This window comes from Ammospiza nelsoni, chromosome 10 (assembly GCF_027579445.1).
Source record: "Ammospiza nelsoni isolate bAmmNel1 chromosome 10, bAmmNel1.pri, whole genome shotgun sequence".
Classification (NCBI taxonomy): domain Eukaryota; kingdom Metazoa; phylum Chordata; class Aves; order Passeriformes; family Passerellidae; genus Ammospiza; species Ammospiza nelsoni.
Window position 1 is genome coordinate 3,510,923 of NC_080642.1, and position 22,925 is coordinate 3,533,847.

The 22,925-nt window shown below is 43.2% G+C and overlaps 1 protein-coding gene across 1 annotated transcript in view; it reads left to right on the forward strand.

The window, feature by feature from the left end:
* Window positions 1-1,986: 1,986 nt before the first annotated feature.
* The window catches only part of LOC132077649 (multiple epidermal growth factor-like domains protein 6), a 189,718-nt gene continuing 168,779 nt past the window's right edge, over window positions 1,987-22,925 (forward strand). The window contains exons 1-4 of the mRNA XM_059479473.1: window positions 1,987-2,120; window positions 15,140-15,274; window positions 15,924-16,033; window positions 17,457-17,561. Coding sequence (XP_059335456.1) covers window positions 2,038-2,120; window positions 15,140-15,274; window positions 15,924-16,033; window positions 17,457-17,561 — 433 coding nt within the window. The 5' untranslated portion in view covers window positions 1,987-2,037. The remainder of the gene's footprint in view (window positions 2,121-15,139; window positions 15,275-15,923; window positions 16,034-17,456; window positions 17,562-22,925) is intronic.

Here is a 22,925-nt window from a genome sequence, read left to right on the forward strand (position 1 = left end):
GATTTTTTACTCCAGGGTTTGGCTGCAGCTGCATTTTGCTGTGTGGCCCCCAGGCAAAGGTCTCATCTCTTAAGTGGCCTTCACTCTGCATTTCAGTACCTCCCAGTTCGCATGTTGCTGGTCCATTATTCCTAACAACTGGGTATAATAAATGTTGTGTATAGTTTGTAATGATCACACACAGCTTTGAAGAACAATGTTGAATAGTTTAAGTTCCTTAAGAAGGAAAAAATTAAAGTATTCTTTTAAAGACTAATTTACCTCTCCTGGAAAAATCCCCAACAACTGAGGAATGAGATCTTTTGCTATTTTGCCATGATGTGATCCTGAAAATAATCCAGGTTGGGATGACATCACAGGACATAATGAACACTCAGCCTTGACATAATGAAGGTCTATTATTTAATGAAGAAAGATTTTCTGGGGTTTAAGAAATAAAATGATTAAAAACTATATTCTCTGTGGGAGGTAATGAGATTAGCTCAACACAAGGTCCTGTGGAGTTAAAACTACTCCAGACACAAGAAAGCCTCAGCCATTCATTGGAAATTTCAGGGTACAATTATTCTGCTCTAAGGCCAGATAACAGCTGTGAGTTTTCTTCCCCATGAAAAAGAAATCAGTTGATAAAATCTCCAAGGGATCATGTCCATGCAAGCTTCAAAGCAATGAACAATATAAAACCAGTTTTCTTGTTATGAATGGTAAATGTTTACCTACTCCAGCGAAGGCCTTGGAAAAATAAAAACCATACAGGAAACCACTTGTAAAGTGTGTGGAAAATGAGAAGTGGGTGTATCGTGTTACAGGGCTGCGAGGGAGACAAATGAATGCTCTGTGAAGCAGAGGCTGACTGCTGGCTGGTGAGGATGCTGGTGCACCCACCCAGCTGTGCCTGTCACAGGTTTGTGCAGGAGCTCCCTCAGAGCAAGGGGAGACCAAGCGAAGGAATCGCAGATTTCGGCCCTGGCTGGCTCAGGGCCCATCTGCTGTTCACAGCCCAGGGCCTGGTTAGTCACAGCTCTCTGGAGAGAGGGAAGCTGTGCTGTAATGCACCTGGAGACCTGCATTAGATCATGAAACGCTTAAGGTGTGTTTTTCTCAATTTTTTATGTGCTACTATGCACAGCTCCCTTTCCAGGTCAGTTGGTCTCCCTTCTCTCAGAGTAAAGGGGAAAGAGTTGTGTTTTGACAGCACTAAAGGTCTGGAGAGATCATAAAGATGAGAGGATGATCTGGAGGACAGCAGGCAGCTCTGGGATTTACAAACCACTCCTGAGTTCCCAGTTTTATGTTTTTGCTGTCTCTAACTCTCGGCAGCAGCGGTGTTATCCCTCCCTCAAGATGTTCAATGCGTTTATTTTCACTGTTACCTCTCGGAAGCGCTCAGACACGATTGCACTGGGCATTCTGCACAGAACAAAGAAGGGCCAGAGGAAATAAAGAGCGGCCAAGATCCGTGTCCGTCAGCATCCCGGCAGTGCAGGGAGAGCAGGGCGGGCGGCTGGAGACTGCACGGGCATGGAGAGCATCCCTGCCCATCTCCCGCCGGAGCTGATCCCCGCGGGATGCGGAGCAGGGGAAGCTCCCTTTGCAGGAGGAGCACAGCAGCGTTCCCGCGGGGAGCTCCCGGGGCACGGGCTGGGCTCGGCACGGCACGGCACGCGGGCACGGCTGGACGCGGCTCGGCACGGGACACGGGCACGGCACGGCACGGCTCGGCTCGGCACGGCACGGCACGGCTCGGCTCGGCTCGGCTCGGCACGGCACGGCACGGCACGGCTCGGCTCGGCACGGCACGGCACGGCACGGCTCGGCTCGGCTCGGCACGGCTCTTCGCGCTGCGGGGCGGGCCCGGCGGGGCGGGGATGGGGCCGGGCCGGGGCCGCCCCGCCCGTGGCGCGGCTCTGCCGCCGCTTTAAATGATTTGGGGGCCGGGGCTGCTGCTTCTGCCGCTGCTGTTCCTGCTGCTGCTGTGGGTGTCGGTGCTGCTCCAGCCGCTGTCGGTGCTGCTCCAGCCTCGCTCCCCGCAGCGCCATGCGGGCCGGGCCAGCGCTGCTGCTGCTGCCCGCGCTGCTGGGCTGCGCTCTGGCCGCGGGGCCGCGGCTGCTGCCTGGCATGTGAGTGTCTGTGCGGGCCTGTGGGACTGTCTGTGCGGGGCTGTGGGAGCGTGTGACTGTCTGTGCGGGGCTGTGTGACTGTCTGTGCGGGGCTCTGTGAGTGAGTGTGCGGGCTGTGTGAGTATGCGGGGCCGTATGCGAGTGCGAGTGTATGTGCGGGGCTCTGTGTGAGTGTGCGGGGCTCTGTGTGAGTGTGCGGGGCCGTGTGAGTGTGCGGGCTCGGCCGGGACACGCCGCCTGTGGCCCTGCCGGGAGGCTCCTGCTCCCCTCGGCTCCGGGGAAAGTTTGGGTGGGTTCGCCGCAACTCCGGGCATCCCCCAACCCGCGGGGCTGTCCTGGCTGGGCCTGCGGGGCTGCGTGAGGGAACGCTGGGCTGGGCTTGGCTTTGCTGTGAGAGGTGAAGGCAGCTCCTGCCTTTGCTATCAGCGTGGGGAGAGCAGCAGGACAGAGATCGGGGATCCGTGCGGGAAGGTCGGGGAGTGAGGAGCATCCATCCCATCCATCCCATCCATCGTGCCGCGGCACAAAGAGCCGGGCCCGCACGTGTGCGGCTGCAGCGGCGCCGGGGAACTTTCTCCGAGGGGCTCTGCACGGTGTGGGCAGCAAACGCTCTTTGTTGTAAACGCGGTGGAATGTTTGTGTCCGAGATGGTTCTCGGGTCGGGTTCTAGAAGGAAGTAGCTGGCCGCGTGCACGAAATCTCCGTTAAAGTTTTCGCGTGTTGAAATTGAATGTTGATGGAAACTGTTTCCTGTGTGCCTTTACTTTTCCTTGTGTACCTTTCTCAACTTGTGTTTTAAGGAATGTTGTACCCCCCTCTCAAAGCAACCTGACAACAGCCTTTTCAAATATCTGTGTATAGCCTAATTTCTAACCTCTCTTGTCTTCCTGGGTTTTACCTTCATCAACTTCATGCCACTCTTTCATAATTAATGTCTTGTATTTGCTTTCAGTTTAGTTCTCTATTCTATCTGAAAATTGAGATTTCCAAGCCTATTGCTCATTGGCTTTCTATGCAATACATATTTACACATCATTTACCAGAAGTGCTTTTAAGGTGGTTTATATTACTCCATTTTGCTGGAGCACGAAGTATTCATCACAGTGCTTAGAGAAGTTAAGCTCATTCTGTGGTAAAACATTTTCCTTTGTTAAAAGTGCTCTGTGTTCCTTTCAGGCATGCTTTGTGCTCTCTTTCTGAGCAATTACTCCATCAGGAGGAGGAATAGCATTGGCCTACATTAATCTGTTTGCATTTGACAGCAGTAATAACTATGATTCTGCACTTTTGAGGCTGGAGGTGCTGTTAACTGTGAATTGCCTCCAAAGAATTTTTTGTTTGCCTTTACCTTTTTAAAGGCTGTGTCACTGAAAGAGCAGAGGGAGCATTCCCTCCTGGAAGGGATGCTGTGTGAGGATGTTGCTGCTGGGCTGGAGTCAGTGGCAGCAGCAGTGCACTGTCAGCCAGCAGCAATCAGGAGCAGCCACACAAACCCCCAGACTGTGTCAGAGCATTCAGTGCTTTTCCCAACAGTCATAATTCTGAAATTACTGCCTTTCTTCCTGATTTTCCCAAGCTGGAGCAAGTATAAGTATTACTCCAAACTTTCTTGCTATTTAGGGACTTTGGTGTGAGCACAAATGCAAGATGTCACCACCCTTTAGGAGTGACTCTGCCAGCTTTCACCAAGAAACAGTGACATGTCCAGGAGGATTTTTGAAATGAATCCCCTTTTTCTAACAATTCTGGTTTGACTTTGGTCATCTGCAGTCAATGAAATCAGAACAGCAAATGGATCCCTTGGAACACACCATGCTGAGTGTGTTCTTTGCTGTTGTTTTGATTGAGATCTTATGTGGCTGAGGCTGCACAGGATATTCTTCATAATTGTTTTTGTTCCATTGCTAACTTGAGCATTTGCTCCTAGCTAGGAATGGGAGGGATCTGTGGGGATGTTGGTGTTCTGCTTCCAAGCCCCCTGAGGAGATTTAATGTAGAACAGATCAGAGAATTATGAGATATTTCTATCAACTGCTTTTCCATACAATTAGCCCTTGATGATCCTCTAATAGAACTTCAGAGAACTCTGGAATGACCAGAGAACAGATATGCCATTTTCATTGTAAAGCGTATTTGGGCCTTTAAATGAGGAATTAGCCATGTCTGATGATAAAAAGCACATTTTTGACACTTTGTAGTGAGCTCTCTAGCCCAAAACTGGGGTGTGTAAGACAATGCAGGTGTGATGTGTGGTTATCTAGAAATCAGGGGGAGCTGTGGGACAGGGCAGAAATGGGAACCAAAGGAGGACTTGGGTTGCTGTCAGAAGTGGTAAATCCTCTCCTAGACAAACATTCCCCTGGGAGCTGGAGCAGTACAGATGTCTGCTCATAGTCAGGGGTGCAGGGCAGAGCAGAGGCAGTGGAGTTGTGAGCTGTGTGCTGGGAACCCCCTTTGTGCAATAAATATCACCTTTCAGAGCTGGGACTGGGACAAGAATGCATTCCTCTGTTCCCAGGTGAGGATTTCCTTGCCGAAGGCAGGAGATCAGTTTGGTTCTGTCAGCATTAAACCCCTTGCTCTGTGGCTCTGCAGGTCCAGGATGGCATCTGAATGGGCTGCTCTGCTTTTAGAGGATCCAATCTCAATCTTGCAATAAAACTGTTTTTCTTTACTGCTCACACGTTGTATCTGCATATTTTCATTTATCCACGAGCAGTCTGATCGCATTCCAAGGAACACCTGGATGTGGATTCCTGGCTGAGTTACTGTTTTCCAGCTCCTCCAATTCTTTGGGGCAGTATCAGCTTTCTTGTGCTCCTCCTGATAAATCACGTTCCTAAAAGGAAACTCTAGCATCCACATGTTATCTGCATCTGCAAACCTCGAGTAAACCTGGCCCTTCAGCTGCTCCAGCTGTTGGGTGCAGTGACACAGAGCTGGTTTTGCACCACTGCAAACAGATGTGCCTCTGGACACTTTCTTCAAGTGACACAAATAAAAATTCCTTTCAAGGTATAATTAAAAAAGGCAAAGTCCACTATTTTCCACATTTCAAGAATTAACTGCTGTTGTGAAAAGTGTTTCCATATGAGGGGATGCCTCTGAGTTGTGATTGTTGCAGCAGAAAAAATTGCATGTCAATTTGAATATTTGAAATGCAGTGCAGAAAACAAAATGTGAAATGCTTCCACAAAGTATACAGAGATACAACTTAAAGCTGGAGCCTGGAATTTTGTTATAATACTGTCCAAATGACGTGAAAAGTAGATTGTGTAATCATTTCTTGGTGAGAAATTGTCTCAGTGTATTGGCTGTTTAGCCAATATACTTTATTTTCACCTCTGGTGATGTCAATTTGCAGGTGTGAGGAAAGCTTGTCTTTCTAGCATTAAATAAGGGCTTAAAGTATGTTTTCTTTTTTCAGTTGAGCTGAATAATGTAGTGGAATCCCCTTGCACTTCTTTGGATGGGTTATCTTACACTTGAAGGTTTTGTAGTTAAAATTTGCAAGTTTTTCTGGTGAAAGTAAGGTTTGCTAGTGGCGTATTCAAATGTGTACCATAGTTTAATTTTGTATTAAATTTTTACATCAAGTGGGATTAAGTATTTCTCTTTAAACCTTGGTTGAAGTGATGCTGGCAGATGAGGGAGTCATTGGCAAATTTTGATTTTGGGCTGAATTTTGCATAACTTGTCTTCAGCTGAAACCTGAAGCCCTTCTTCCCATTCCTGTCTGCTCAGACTCCATAGGGCTGCAGCAAACCCTCACTCCAGCCTTTGAGGCTTGGATAATGTGATTTTAGCAAGCATGGTTTAAATGCATTGGCATAAAATTCCTGGTGGTTTTATCCCCTATTTCCCCAACCCTTGAATTTTCTGTTGAAGACTGAGATGTTTCTGATCTTTGTGAAGATCACACCGAACAGAAATAGTTTTTTTTTTTCAGCCTGTGCACTACAGGCTGCTGCCAGCAGATAGAGCTCATGCTGGTCAGCTCTGCAGCACAGAATCCATTCCTCAGGACTTTGCACTTCAAGCTTCTGTTTCACAGCTCCTGGAGGCATATTAATTTTGAATTTAGTCTTTTAACAGATGGCAAAGCGCTCTTTTCCTCTTTTTCTGCCCCAGTGTATTCACTGTCAGGAGACTTGAGGATAATGAACGAGTGTCGTGGTGGTACTGTGCTTTTCCTGATTTATGACGTTTTCCTGCTCTTCAGGAGAAAAATGAGATCAAGACTTTCTCCTAAACTCTGAAATAGCTGTAAGACAGCACTGTAAAATCTGATAGCCTGAAGTTGTTATATTTATCAAAAATGAACTTGAACTGTAAATATTTTCCAGTTTTAGAAACTCCTGAGTTTGTGTCAGAGACATCATAAAATGGTTTTAAATCTCACAAGAGGTTTAGAAACACTGCTCATAATCATAGTAGCTTACACAGTACTGTATGATTCTTAAATCTGCACATTTAAGGTAAAAAAGTAAAGGGGAATGCCCCTTCACTTTTAATGGGATTGGACTTCTCACATGACTCTCCAAAAATACACCCTAAGAGGAAAAAGCTTGTCAGGATTCTTTAGGTGTAATTGTTATGGAATGTTGCTATAGTTTAGTTATTTATGCAACAGTTTAATGTGCTTGAAATGTGTTTTTGCAGTATTTCTTGAGAAAATTGCCTGGTTTTTGCTTTGACTTTTCTTCTGCATTGTTTTGCTTTTCCTAGTTGTAGGCATGCCATGATCTAGGTATGACAGGCTGTGGAATATTTTTAATAAATGTGAAGAAACCCCCTGGTGAGGAGGGATGAGATTATCTGTGGTGGCAGACCTGGTCTCCAGGTGACTTTTTAGCAGAACTTTGATGGCAGTGACACTTTTGGCTCCCAGGGGGTTAACAGCCCATATTGCAGACTTGTGTTATTCACCAATTAAATACCTTCTCTCTTTGAACACAGTTAATAGATTTCCTTCCTCTGAAATCCAAGCCTGTTATTGCTTACATTCCCCTCTCAAATCTATTGCTTTTAATTTATTTCTGAGCAGAAAGAAAGTTCCTTTCATTACTGCGAAATCAAAGCATTTGAAAATGATGTACTGAACATATGCAGCTTGTGCTTTGGGTTCCAGCTTCCAGCCTTGCTTTAAAACTAATCATTAATTGTTCCAGAGGAAAACTTGATATTTCTGCCTTTGCTGGGAGATGCTGTGGGCTGTGATGTGTGCCCTGAGCTCCATCTCAGTGCCTTTCACCTGGGGATGGATATTTGTGTGTGGAAAGGGGAATGTTGCTCAAGTCAGAGCGCTGACACTTGCTTTTGTGATCTCCAGTAGAAACACCTTCACAGAATCACAGAATTTCTGGGTTGGAAGAGACCTTTAAGATCATCGAGTCCAACCCATGTTCTAACACCTCAACTAGATCATGGCACCAAGTGCCACATCCAGTCTTTTTTTAAACTCATCGAGGGATGGTGACTCCACCACCTCCCTGGGTAGATGATTCCAGTATTTGACCACTCTTTCTGTGAAAAACTTCCTCCTTAATTCTAGCCTGGATCTCCCTTGGTGCAGCTTGAGATCAGGGGGTTTATTGAACACAAAACTAGCTCAAGAACAAAGAGAGGCAAAATGAAGGTGCCAAGGTGGGCAGGAGTGTGTTGAGGCTGGGGCAGGGAGGTGGGTTTGGCTGTAAAGTAGTCATCCTGCCCTACCCATGGAAAAGCTTTGGTGGGTGGCTTTGAGCTCTCCAGGAAACAGGGGAGGGTGTCAGGAGTCAGTGGCATTTCCCCCCATCTGCATTATCAGCCATGGTGGGTAACCTTGTGAGGAGGAAGGCAATCTGCTGGTGTTTCTACTGACCAAAACTGCTTGGGGTTTCCCCTCCCTATTCACAGAATCACAGAAATTCTAGGTTGGAAGAGACCTTTAAGATCATCGAGTCCAACCCATGTTCTAACACCTCAACTAGATCATGGCACCAAGTGCCACATCCGGTCTTTTTTTAAACTCTTTGAGGGATGGTGACTCTACCACCTCCCTGGGTAGATGATTCCAGTATCTGACCACTCTTTCTGTAAAATACTTCCTCCTTAATTCTAGCCTGTATCTCCCTTGGCGCAGCTTGAGACTGTGTCCTCTTGTTCTGTCACCTTGCTGTCTTCCCTTTGTAAGTCATAGCAGAGCTTGGCACAAAATCTTGTTTAGAAGAGAATGCCATGCCCAGACCATGTTTTTATGTACATGACCTAATTCAATATTGAAAATTTAGTATAATGTCTCAGGGTGTGCCTGAGAAGAGGCTTTATAGGGTGCTCTGTAATGTTTTTTAATGAAGAAATCCCCATAAATTGTGGAATAACTGGGTATTTTGGGCCTGGTCTTCAGGTTGGAGTATTCCTCTATAGTAAATAAGTTTTTATACACCTCAGCCCTCTGGAGACTCTTTAGTGTTTGTAATTGCTGGTGCTCTCCCTGCCTGACCAGTGCACCATCAAGGGTGAAAATACAGCTGTGTAAACTTCTCTCATCATTATATTGCTTGTATTTTATAATTGAGTCAAAGCATGTCCATCTCTCTCTGTAGAGTAGCACCAGGAACCTGTGGGTTATTTAGAACCTCAGCATAAGTAATCCAAAAGATAAATTAAGATTTTTCCCCCTTCTACTTTGCCACTGTTGAACACTAATCCACTAATGCATGTTAGTTTTTCTGTGGTTCAAATTAATTAAATATTTAGCTTAACCAAGTTTTCTGAATGTTAAAGCAAACAACCAAAAACTTCAAACCAAACAAAAAATCCCAAACCCCTCAAAAATGGACATTGGTATCAAGGTAATGATTAATAGTGAAGTAAAAGACTTAGAATATTTTAACACCTAAAATGTTGGCATGTAGGATTTTTTCTTACATATATTGCATACATTAGATGTAATCATGTTTGATTGGAAGGTATATATTCCATGTTATTTTTAAAAGTAAGCTTTAAAAAAAAGTTTTGCTTTGAAACTGCTAAAATCTGGCAGGCACCAAAAAAGCAGTGAACAATTCCTGGATATGGTTGCTGAAACAGAACTGAGGATTTCAGTGCCTTCTAGCTCATTTCATTGTCAAACAGTGTGGCACCTGCTGTAAACCAGAGTGAGCTTTCTCTCCTTGTGACATGTGGTGTGACACTTGGAATGATTCTTGTGTTAATATTTGAATATCAGGTCCCTTTGTGCCTTCCTGCTGCAGGGAGCTCAGGTGTGTGCACCTGGCTGGTTTATTGGGGACTGGAGTTTGCTGGGGTGTTACACACAGGGCAGTGATAATGGCAGTGGGTGTAATTAATGTGAAATTACACCTAGAGCTTCCCCTCTCTGATTTCAGACTTTTACATCCTCAATTTAATGTGGATTTTGGACCCTTATCTGCTTTGTCTTAACGATGATTGCATGCCAACTATTTCTTAGCCTCTTTTATGTGATATCCCATATGATTTTCTAATTAAGGAACATCCTTGGGACCTGGGTCCTTAAATTTTATAAAACTGAGTGTTTGTGCTGCTTGGGGCTTTGCAGGCCTGGTCACTGGTGCTCTTCTGGATGTAGCAAACAGAACTATAAAACTGGATGTTACTGGGGATTGAATCTACATGATGATAAGAAAAAAAAAAGAATAAAAATCACTCCCTGATTTTAAAATAAAAAAGAAGAGAAAAGGTGGCTTGGCCAATCATGGTTAAATGATCTGGATGTGCATGTTTACCTTCTGCTTTCCTTGCCAACCCAAATAGATGGCTCTGTGCTGTGGGAGGGAGGAGGATGGTTAAGTGGAAGGTAAACGACGGGCGCCGCACTTTGATAGCGGCAAGAACCAAAAATCTTATTGTTGTTATAATAGCTGAGTGTGTAATTAATCATCTCCTATCGATTTGCTCTTCATCTAGATGCAGGGCACAAAGGCTGAAGGAACTCTCATGTTATTTGGCTGCTCCATCTAATCAGAGGGAGGATGTGAGTGAGACACAGAGTGCATTAGCAACCTGTGGGATGGGGCAGCCTGGTGTGCTGGACCTTGCTGCTCAGAGCAGCAGTGATAATGAGACCTGATCTAAACGAGCCTGGTGCTTACAAGCCGTGTCCCACAGGGGCTGTGAACATCACAAATATTGATACAGGATCAGGAGAGAGCAGGGATTGATTAGTGGTCAAGGGAGCAGGATGTCCTAATTGTCTCTGGTAGTGCTGATTAATTTGATCAGGGAAATGAGCCTTAAAATAGATTAAGGGTAGAAAGGGGAGCTTGGCAGCTTAAAAAAAAAAAATAAAAGCCTTTTCTGTCATTCCGGCCTTTGTGAATTATTAAGCAATATGTATCTAGAGACAAAATTTATATATATAAGCCAATATATGTAACTTGCTCTTTGGACCTTTTGTTTCTGTGGTCTATTTCCCATATGTTTCTGAAAGGTGCCACCTTTTCTTTTTGCAGGTCTTTTTTATAAGACAATGGTGATGTTGGAGGTGTGAGGGGATTCAGACAGTTAACCTGAAAAGCTCCTAACCAAATCCTTTGTAGCAGTGTTCAATTAAGCAATATGTATCTAGAGACAACATTTATATATATAAGCCAATATATGTAACTTGTTCTTTGGACCTTTTGTTTCTGTGCTCTGTTTCCCAATTTGACTTTTATTTTCCTGTGTTCAAATAACACAGTTTATTCTGTGTTATTTGAACACAGTTTTTTGTCCTTTCCAATTGAGATCATATAGATTAAAAACTTTTAATCAGCATCTCTTTTGCACACAACATCACGCTGCTGCCTGTTTCTCCTCTGCAGTGCCACATGTTTCTGAAAGCTGCCACCTTGTCTTTCTAGAAGTCTTTTTTTATAAGACAGTGGTGATGTTGGAGGTGTTGAGGGGATTCAGACAGTTAACCTGAAAAGCTCCTGACCAAATCCTTTGTAGCAGTGTACAGCTATTTTCAGGTCAACACCAGTGTATCTCCAGTGAAAAACCAGTTATCATCACAGCAGTGGAGAGTTTAGCCCTGACTGTAATCTTGGTTCCCTTAAGGAAACTCTTATTTGATCTTTTCAAACTAAAACTGAGTAAGCAGACTGAGGTTTTCTAAACTTTTAATAGCAGCGGAAGGGGAAGGAGCAGCAACCAATTAGTGTTTTGAAAAATCCAGGATTCCAGCAAGTTGCTCCTGATGACAGGTTTCGTCTATTGACTGATTTATGGGAAGATCAATAGTGTTCAGGCTGAAAATCCGTCAGCTGAGGCAATGCAGTCTGCAACATCTCATTTTTAGGGAGATGCTAACAGCTGTCTGACTCAGTGTAGAAGGTGGTGTCATTCAGGGAGTCTCTGTGGAAAGACCTGAAATCAGACAGCCAAATTCGTCTTCGTTAATGTTTTGATTTAAAGTTTGTGCTGTTGAAAGAAATCTTTAGGGATATCTTGATGTGTGTTTGCTCTCTCACTGCTGTTAAATCTGCCTCCCTTCAGCTTCTTGTGTTGAGTTGGGTAAAAGTAGATGGGTAGAATGAGAGATTTCCTTTGGCATTCCAGGTGTTGGGCAGAAAAAGAAAATATCCCTATCACAGAGATGTGATGGACCTTTGCAAATGGAAGTGTCCAAGGCCAGGGCTTGGAGCAGCCTGGGATAGTGAAATCTGTCCCTGCCCATGGCAGGGGGCTAGAACTGAGTAATCTTTAAGGTCCTTTCCAACTCAAACCAATTTTTGTGGTAGATCTATTCCTTTTCTCTTTAAAATTCCAAACACAGGAACGAATTACATCCCGCCTGGAGATGCTTTTAATTTTCTCTGAACTTTTCCCGTTGTGCTGAGGTTCACAGGCACCTCAGCCAGATGATTAGCCCAGGCTGCTCTTGCTCTGTGTTGGTCTAATTATCTGTTCATTAGAATCTCAAGTCTTGAGCTGGGAGTGTGTAGGGTGTCTTTGTTTAAAGGGCAGTCTCCTAATGCAAATATTAAGAGAGCTTTCTGCCTTGCCTGAGTCAGACTGACAAGCTAATAATAGCCTTGGTGTTAGCCTTGGCTGGCACAGAGCACCAGTGCAAAAGGGTTTAAAGGCATTGCTGTATCAATCAAACCCTGGCCCATAATATGCCTTTGAGACTTTTGCTTGTTTTAACACTTAAACTCCCATTAAGAAACATCTTCTGAATGCAGAGGGCAGGAAAACAGGAGCTGTTCTCTAATACACCACTACATCAACTTGAGGCTTCTGCTCACTCCTGGATGGCCTCTAATTAGAGTGCCACAGTGCTGGATTGTGCCTTCACTCGTTCCAGGAGCTGTTCTGAGGTTTAGAGGTGTCCAGTAAGTCAGATATCCCAAAACCTGCCCTGCTGGCTGTGTGTGTGGGGAGCTGTGAGGATGCTGGATTGTTGGAGAGGGCATGCTCGATTCCCAGCTTTGCCAGCACGGGATTACATGTTATGCAATTGCTGCAATTTAATTATAGTGTTTCAGCAGTTTTGATATCTGCCTTTAAATTATCCCAAGGGCACCAAGGAGGAATGGCTTACTTTGAATAAATCTTCATAAACATATGACTCTGCTGCTAGCTTGTTTTGTTCTGTGAGCGTCATTTGTTCCCATTAACCATATCCTAGAAGTCAATGCTGCTATTCCTGGAAACATGGCAATATCACATGAGGAGGAACTTGTGGGATGGGCTCAGCGTGTCATTACAACAATTGTCAGCTCCTCTCTTTTATTTATGGAAGAGCAATGCATATGAATGTACCTTTATCTGGAAAGTTTTAGGCAATTCTAATAAAAGGAGATCTGCATGAATTATCAGAACATGATGTTCTATTCACTGGAGGGAGAATCATTTTAAAAAGCCTGCTAAGTGAGGCATGGTTGCTAAGTAAGGCAAGGGTTTTATTAGACCAACTGACGTAATGGAAAGGAGGAAAAACAGGCAAGATTTTGGGCACACAAAGATCTTCCTTGGATGGGAAACAAATGGCAGACTTTGTGCTAAGAATGGCTTGGGAACAATGCCTCTGAACTTCAGCTAAATGTGTAAAATGGGGAGGTAGTTCTGGAGGGAAGGGGTAGCTGGGACACATGGGAAGGATTGATAAATGATGGAGATGACATTGGGAATGTGGGGGAAGCCTGGTTGTTTGAGGGATTTGGGCTGTGACCATCTCCTGTTCTGCTCTGAGGTGTTGGCACTGAGGAATGGGAAATATGGAGCAATATTGAGTATGGGCTGTGCAGCAGAGGAGGAAGAACATGGGGGGATGTCCACTGGTAGTGTGGTTTAGGATGATGGAGATGATTGCTCTAATTGTTCTCAAGTCTGGAAGAAACAGATATTCTAGTCCAGGAAGGTAACTTCTGCCAAGGTCAGGTGTTGCAGTACAAATGGATTTACTTTTTTTCCATGGTGATGTAGGACAGCCAGAGCTTACGGCTGTGGGCTTTCTTCTCCTGCCTTCCTTTCCATGGGCTGCCTGAATTCCTGAGGGCTATTTGGATTCTGTCACATGCTTGGAACTGATGGGAGATCTGACTCCCCCAACAGCAAACCCAAAACTGATTGCAAAAAAAAAAAAAAAAAATCATTCTGTTCCTCCTCCTGGAGTGTCCTTGTTGGGCAGAGCTCCTCTTTGCCCTGAGATGATGTCCCAGGTGTTCCCCTGGCAGCTCTGGTGGCCTGGCTGGATGTGCCATTCTCCATAGGGTGATGACAGCATCCTGCACAGCACTGGGGCTTTTGTCCACTCAAATCCTGTGGGATTTGATCCAGGCAGGGCTTCTCTCAAGTGTTCAGCTCAGTAGGAAAATTGATCATGGTTATGGTGTTTTCTGGTTCTGCACAGGCCTAATTTAATGATATTTGTAAACCGCTTGAAGATCTGTGGATGAAAGATGTTCTCTCATTAGCAAGGCTGCCTTGTGTGGTGTTTAGGCTTCATAGGAGTTAAAAAACTCCATAAATCCTGAATTAGAGACTAACAATATCCACTATAAGTGATGGTGACCAACTGCCAGGCAGCTCTTGGGCTAGAGCTTGAGCTAGAGCTCTTGCTGTCTGATTAGTGCCACCCCCAGGTTTTCTAGCACAGGGTCTTGTTCCTACCTGTGACAGGGGAAACAAGTGTGTCAGGATGTTACTTGATCACTCTCTACCTTCTTCAGACTGAAATTTGGGGAAGGATTTATCTGCTGAATGGTGGTGTTGCCAGGGTGGGTATAGGAGGTCCCTGTTCCCCCCTGTGTTTGAGTTACTGAGGCTTGTGCTTGCAAAGCCTCCCCAGGCTGTCCTGGGGAATTGGTGATTAAATTATTGCACTAACAATCTATAAACTACTCAAAAAAATCAGTGAGTTAATTTCATTCGTGTCACAACAGGTTCCTGCCTTCAAAGATGACAGAACCCCTCATTCTTTATGGTTTTATTTAGACCTTGAGTGTTTGCTGCCGTTGTTTTCTGTCATGAAAAATTTCCTGATTTATACCAGGGCAGAGATGTTGGGATAAGGCAGACGAAATCTTTGCAAAACCATCAGCATGTAACCTTTTTTTTGACCCTCCATACCTCCTGCAATCCTGCTATTTTTGTAACCCTGGCTAGATAGCAGGATGAAGATTACATATCATCCTCCAGAGCAGAGCTTTTATTTTGGTCTTGTTATTTTAGGAATAATCAGCAGAGAACAAGGATACTTCCTCTTACCAATTTCGTGTGTTCCCCTGAGGGGACTGATATCAGGGGGGCTCTTACAGAATACACAATTTCCCTAGCAATAGTTCAGATAAATCCTATCTGCCTTTGGATCTGTGGTAAATCTTTCATTGACTTGTGAGGAGCCTGAATTTCAGTGCATTGTTCACATGCTAAGGCTTGGGCCTGCAGTGTGTTCCAACACCTGTAAAAATTCTGCTTCAAACACCCAGCAGAGCTTTGTGTGTTTCTCTAGGTGTCTAAATTTGGTGTTAGAAATAAAAATTGTGCTTTTCTTTTCCCCTTTGCAGGCCCAATGTGTGCCCAGTGCTGGAGCTGGCTCTCGTGGGACACCAGGAGCCCTGCATCCAGTCCTTCAGCCGCATGGTCAGGATGTGGAAGCAGGGCTGCACGAACAGGAGGTGGTGTGTGAGCTATGAGAGAAGGTAACACATTTTCTGTTGTTACAAATGGGCTTTGTTGCTGATCTTTGTGCAAGTTTAACTTTTTTGTGAGAGGAGTTGTCAGCTGTTTCATCTGAAATGTTATGGACATAGTGTCCTCCTGAGATTTGACTTGGAATCTGTTATTGCTGAGTGGAAAATGTGACTTTTTAATGTGTTTTGGGTTGCTCATGAGCTTCATGGCTGGCTTTAGATTCAGGATTTTACACTATCAGAAGATGTTCCTGTCTTGTTCTTGCTCAGGTGAAGCCCAGCTGTCAAGTCATTGACTTTGAAAAATTGAACTTCTTTCTATTTCTGTCCAATGCTTGGAACTGATGGGAGATCTGATTCCCCCCACAGCTAAACCCAAAACTGATTGAAAAAAAAAAAAAAAATTAAAAAAAAATTACTCAGCTTTGGCTAGCCTGAATATAAACTCTTCAAAATAATGTGTGGACAGAGCATATCATACTGGGTGTTGTTATCAGGATGCAGTTTGCTGTATTTGCTTCGTTTTTAACGACGACTCCTGATGGAGGCTGAAATAAAGTCTCATAAATGTGACATATGAGTGCAGTGTGCTGCTGGGGAGGTGGGAGTGGGTGGGATGGGAGCTGTGACTGCTCTCTTACCCCTCCTGTCCCCGCAGGTCTGGCTACTACACGGTTTACAAGCAGGTGTACAGGATGGAGCAGCAGACTGTCTATAAGTGCTGCCCCGGCTGGGCCCAGCAGGACAATGAACCCGGCTGTCTGCACTGTGAGTTGGGACAAAACTGGGACAAAACCACCAAATGACACCCTCAGACCCTGCCTTCCTACTGAATCCCCACTTCTAGACACAAGGGTTTGCTTCTTGTGGTTTATAACTGGTGTTTCCCCAGTGATGGGGGAGTAAGTGTCCTTCAAAAAGATAAAAGTGCTCGTGTAAAAGCAGCAAATAGCTCTAATTTTAATCCACACAGTTTGGATTAACAGTTTAAACTCTAATTGGAGTTGTTGTAGCGTTTTTGTGCCAGCCTGGCTTTGACAGGCCAGCCGAATTTATTGCTGTTACCCAAATTATGCAGAGAAATCTGCTGTGAGGCACTTTCCTTGGGTGTAGCACTTGCTAGTCTGACTGGTTTTGGCATTTTCCCTTCTGCTGGTGCCCTTGAGCCAGTTTTATTTCTACCCTGTGGTTCTTCATCTGACGAGAAGCCGTTTCTATCACTAATTTCTAACAATGATTGGATATTCTCCTAAAAGATGGAATTTAATTGAAATGATAAGGCAGCACTTCAGCCACTGCTAACAAGACATCAGTGGAAGATGGCAACCTACTCAGTGTTTAGTTTTGTTACTGTTTAGTCAGTAATTGTGTTTTCTGTATGAAAGTTAGCATCTGTTCTTATTTATTTTTTAATCTTCATACCAACTTCAGGGCTGCATTCAGAGAGCTTGCTTTTATGGTTGTCTCTTTGTAGTTAAAACACACAAAAAAAAATAGCCTGAGAGGTATTCCTGTTAGTTTCAGCCTGAATCTACATATTTAGTGTGCACCTGTTTAGTTGTAAGAAGTCAAAAATATGTTTACAATCTGTGTTTTAATCTCTGGTGTAAAGGAGTTTAAGGTATGTGAGCACCAGTGGCAAAAGGAAATTTTCTTCCTGAAAGAGCAGTGCAGGCTTGCTTTGAATTCTTTAAGGCCCCAAAGTGGTTGAATTACTCTTTTGTGTTTGATACTCTTTGCAAGTTTGGCTCAAGCATGTGGAATTTAAGTTGTTGTAAATAAAACTGTTCTGTGTTAGAGGAAGGGAAGAATTGCAATTCCCCTTTCCCCTCCACATATATAATATCTCCCAGTGCATCAGTGGTTTTTAACCATTCCTCCATTATTGTCTGGCAGCTTTTCCTATTTTATTTTGGATTCAGGCAGTGCTTTGAGTCCTGTCTTCTGCCTCTGAAGCACCTTCAAGTTAAACTGCATTATCTAAGTCTTACTTTTAATAAATTTCTTCATACCAACAAGGTAGTTACACCTATGATAGCAAGTCCTGCTGCAGTCCAGCCTTTCCACTTGAACAAAAATCTGGGTTTATTATTTGCGAGGTCATGTTGCATCAGGACTGAGTCAGAGAGGGAATTCTGGAGAATCCTTGGCCCAAAATGAGCTGAAATATCCTGTCCATTTCTGTTTCTAGTGCTGTGCTCTGCTGGAACCTGCTTCAATGGAGGGAAGTGCTCTGGAGGAGGGTCCCAGGTGTGCCAGTGCCCTGCAGGATTCCAGGGGCCTCGCTGCCAGTATGGTGAGTGCACTGGGATTGTCTCAAGTTGGGGTAAAAAGCAACTTCAGCATTAATTGCTAAAACAAGCATATTTTATTAATGTTGGCTTAAAATTAAAGGCGCCTTTGCTGCACTTTTAAGTGGTTATTTGATCATTCTCTTTTTAAATTTTTTTTATTTTTTTGTATTGAATTTTAACAAAGCAAGATGAAAATTTAATTTGATTGGTATCAGATGAGTGAGTGTCTGTGGTGGATAATATCACTGAATATCAGCAGTGGTGTCCAGTGCAGTATCTGTCTATTGCTTCTCGACTTGAATGTTCTTGTGGTGCTTTTAGTGAATTTCTCAGCCTTGCTTTCACCTTTGTGAGAGGAAATTCTGAGTCAAAGCAGGTGGGCAGTAGGTGAAGAATGCAGCAAATGAGCCACTGTATTTGTTCTGGGGATTTTTTTTGGTGCATCTCAAAGTAGGGAGGTTTTATAGCTCGCTACCAAATATTTCATAGTATTCATGGAATAATATATGCACCAATCTTTCATTTCACTGTGTTCTAGCATGTTATAGTCTGAATTCAGTGTGACTTAGGCTCTATCACCCACTCTCAATGAGGATCTTTTTTGTCTCACACACTGGCTCCCAATTTGATAAACCCACAATGGGTTGTCTTGTAATTTAACACACTGTGTAAAGCTCTCCAAAATTACTGCACTGCATCCATTTGGCTTCTTAAGGGAGGGAGGAAAGTCATTCCTTCAGAGTAGGCTGTGACTGGGACAAAGGCTTTCTTTTGTATTAGGCAAATGATAATTTCCTTTTCAACTGAAGCATATTGTGCTTTGTTCAAAGGAAGGCAGATTTTTAAGTATTTCGTTTTTTTCCCTTTTAAATTCTAATATCTTTGTGTCCTCACCTGGCTTGTCTGTCAGGCAGTGTGAGTGAGAGGGACTATAACAATAAATAAAATGCAGAGCTGTTTACAATGGAGCTGCTGCTGCCTGTAGACAATTTCAGCTCAGTTGAGCTGTGATTGGGTATTTCTTTACTGCCCACAAAAACAAGTTTATGTTGGGGAGTTGAGGTGAGCCAGGGTGACACCAAGGCAGGCTGGTTGTGATTAACTTACAGGAGAGCTGCTGCTTCAAGGTAAGCAGGATCACAATCTCCAAAAAAGCCTTATAATAACTTATTACCAAATGGAATATATCTCAGCAAATTATAAATTGTCCTTGCCATGATAAATTGCCTTTTGAGACTCCTTTTGCTGTGGAGCTGGGGCATTCCCAGCAGGCAGACTGTGGATAGCCCAGGTCAGATTTTTCAGCTGCAATGGGATTGTGCAGTCTCTGTTTCACAGAGGGATTGTAAAAACAATGAGGGGCATCCTGCAGGATGCTCCTTGCACTTGGGTGGAACTTTTATCTGTGCCCTGTGTTTGCCTGCTTTCTATTGATTCCTGAGGTCTGAATGGAGTTCCAGGAGCCGTCACCCTCAGGTTTGTGCGGAGCTGCTATCGCAGCCGGGCAGGAGGAAGTTTATAAATTGAATTCTGAAGGGGAAAACCTTCTTTCAGCAAGGCTGTTATGGACCATTCACCTGCCTAACAAAAGCGAGGTAATTCAGAGTGTGAGGCCTCTCAAATGCTGCAGGTGCCTGCAGTCAGATTCTTCTGAGGCTTGTATCATATTTGTGCAGGAAAGGGAAGGAGAATGTCCTGTGGGACTAACAGCTACAGCCTCTGCTTTTCCTGGCTGATGTTGGAATATTGCTCCTAAGATTTAATGCTTGAGAGAGGGTTTCTTTCTTCCTTCAAAAAATTAAGGATTCCATCTCTATGATTCTGAGGTTAATTTGGTACTTGGTACCACCAGTTGTTAGAAGAGCAGCAATTAGAAGTTAACTAATTTTTAATTATGATATATTATAAATGGTTTTATTGTTTATTACTTTTAGTTATATTATGCTGTAAATGTTTTAAAGTTAATAATTTAAAATTACTTTGTGTGGGTTTTATTATAATGTATTTTTTATAGGTTTTTTAAAGTATCTAGTTTTATTTGTAACGCTATTTTTGAAACTTGTTTTTTAGTGTAATTATTTTAAAATAATGTTTGTTTTACTTTATGGCATTTTTAAGTTAGTAATTTTTATTTTAAGATTTGTATATAGATATATACAATGTGAGCTTTTTGTCAGGCTTTGAGAATTTTCTATAAATCCATTTCCCACATTTGTAATCTTGGCTTCTGTCACTTCTGGTATTGTGACTTCCTGTCAGTCTGCTGGCAGAGGAGGAACCACAGGCATTTCATAGCTGCACTTGAACCCTTTTGAGCAAAATTGCTTCATGTACCCCATTTTATATCTCCCCCTCTCCAACCTTTTTGATTTTCTCCTCTGTTTCTGTCATCAGTGCTGGCAGCTGATTCTAAAGTTTCACTTGAGCAGCAACTCTCATGATCTCCTTGCTGGGTGCTGTGAACTACAGACTGTAGACAAATTAGTATAAAAATATTACTAAATTCAATTACTCTAGGAAATAAATGGGGACATATGTCTCAGGAATCTTCTAATCATTCTTTTTGTGGAGTTTATATTTGCCATTGAGTTAGGGAGTAGGTCATTGTCCTGGAAATGGAGTTTTGTCCTGGAGAAGGTTTGTGATGGATCCTTTAGGATGGCTGATGGCAGCATCACAGCCATCTCAGCAGAAATGATTATTCCCAATTGGCAACTAATGACTTTTTAAAGGAATTATGGGGTGTTCCTGCAGCCTGGGACAGACACATTCCTGATGAGATACTGCAAGGGTCAGGGCTCCTCTAACAAACTTAATGTAATTGTGTTCAGAAACGTGTTACTGCCTCCCTTGTACACTCTAAAAATTACTTAGAAATTACTATTTATAAAAAATAAAGTAATATTTTTATACTAATTTGTCACTCCCCAGTTTTATTATTTTCCCCACACAAGCAGCAATGCAAACTTAGAGAAAGATTTATGGGTGAGATGGTGGAGTTCTTCACGCAGCCATTGCAGGGACTGGGTAACGGATTGAGCTGTCTCCTGCACTGTCTGCTGCAATTTGTCTTGTAATAATAGACTTATATCAATTACAATGTAAACTTGCAAGCTGGGTTTCTTTCCATTTTTTGGAACTTGTTTGGAAAGTTGTGATCCCCGTTTGTCCCAGTGAAAGGGAGGGAAAACCTGTAAGGAAAAAGAGAAAAGGTAAAACCCAGTGCCAAGAATGGATTCTGCTGCAGTGCTGGTGTCATTGATATTCACTGGTTGTCCTGGAGATCCTGTTCAAGGCCTGGTGGCCACCTGAGCTGGACATGGGAGTAAAGGAATTTCATTTAGCTTGCTTAATTCAGCCCTGGGACTTTTTACTTGGACATGCAGCCAGTGATACCATTCAAAATTCTACAAACAAGGGTGTATTTATTTACTCCTCTTCTATGTACTCTACGTGTACATGTAATCAATGGAAATTGAGGGCTTAGTTTTGACTCTTAAGTGTTTTATCATCAAATCTCAAGTCGCTGATGGTTTTGCTGAGTGCCTCCTGATGGGTTTTAAAACATGAAGTAAAAAAACAGAGTGAGAACTGAACAGGCTTTGTGACTTCTTGACTGATACAAAATCTGAGCATGATTAATGTTCTGCAATTATTCTTTTCATAATTATGAGCCTGTCTGAGACAATGGGTATGATTGGTGTTTAAAAATAGGTGAGGAATGACCAGGGAGGACTTGTCAGCAAAGTCCTCTCATGGTGGCATGGTGTTTTCCCTCCTCAATACAATATTCCAGTGTTTAATAGATAAAATGTTACAGTGCTCACAGGGGTTCTTGGATGAGGGAAGAGATGAGGATTTGACTCCATGTTGCAGAAGGCTGATTTATTATTTTATGATGTATATTACATTAAAACTATACTAAAGGAATAGAAGAAAGGATTTCATCAGAAGGCCGGCTAAGAATAGATTAGCAAAGAATGATAACAAAGATTTGTGGCTTGGGCTCTCTGTCCAAGCCAGCTGACTGTGATTGGCCATTAATTAGAAACAACCACATGAGACCAATCCCAGATGCACCCGTTGCATTCCACAGCAGCAGATAACCATTGTTTACATTTTGTTCCTGGGGCCTCTCAGCTTCTCAGGAGGAAAAATCCTAAGGAAAGGATTTTCCATAAAACATGTCTGCGACAATAAAGTGTCAATAGATTAATTTTTACACCATTGTTTGCTGTCACACAAGTGGAATTTTAAGTTCTTTTGCAGTGCCTGGTGCAGATGATTAGATTCGGCAGCTGCTGCTCGCCCAGCACACATCTGGAGGGGCAGTGTGCTCTGCTGGGTGCAGTGCTCACCTGATGAGAACTTTCTTTTCCACCTGCCACTGACCTTGGATATTTAATGCAGTAACTCTTAGCAAATTACCCCACTCTGCCTGGGCTTTGTTGTACATGAAATGTTGATAATGGTGGCTCATTCCTTCATCAGGTGCTTTGAGACCCGAGTAATTAAGTGTGAGATAATGGCACTGGCGTGTGTGTGTAAAGGCAGGATGCACACTGCATGGGGAGCTAAATGAAATGCTTATGAGCGAGATATCCATCAGTTCATTGACTTGCTGTCAATCTCTGCCTTCACTCTGGTCACACACTATTAAGATATTGAACTTACAAAGATTCTGGTAAACAAAAATAGCAGCACCTCCTAGAGCAGGTAGATCGGAGTTTACACTATAAAACTGCTTAAAACAATGGTGTTTGTTTTTTTTTTTTTTAATTTTAACCATTCATTAAAATGGCAGGAATTCTGATCTATTTTCTTACAAACAAAAATATTCTTTTCTTTCACCGTGAAAAATAATTTTCTTCCATTTTTCCTCTAGGAAATGTTTCTTCCTGCAAAGAGCTGTTTGATACAACTTCTGGTTAATGTCCTGTCTGCCATCCTGGTCTCTAAGTTGTTCTTCTTTGAGGCTGGAGACCTACACAAGCCTTTCAGGGCAGTGTAAATCCATAACCAGTGCTACAAATTTTCCTTCTTTAAAATAGCCAATGGCAAGCTGGAAGCTCCTATGGATCTGTTCCCATAGGGATGTCTTCAGTGTTCATGGATCTTTGTTTCCCACTGAAAGTATGAAATGTTTAAATATTTGTGGGGGTAAATTAGCTCTGATAGCTGGGCCCTCATTTTGCCAGGGGTTTTGGCATTTTGTTTTCATGTTTTGGCCATGAGTTCCCTGAAGTTTGACCCAAGCCAACCTTTTTAACTTGAAAATTTGCCATTAGCCCATGGGGAGAGTGGGAGAGGATGGCACAAAAGATAATTTATGCTCAGCTTGCTCTAGTTTAGTGCATATAATACCT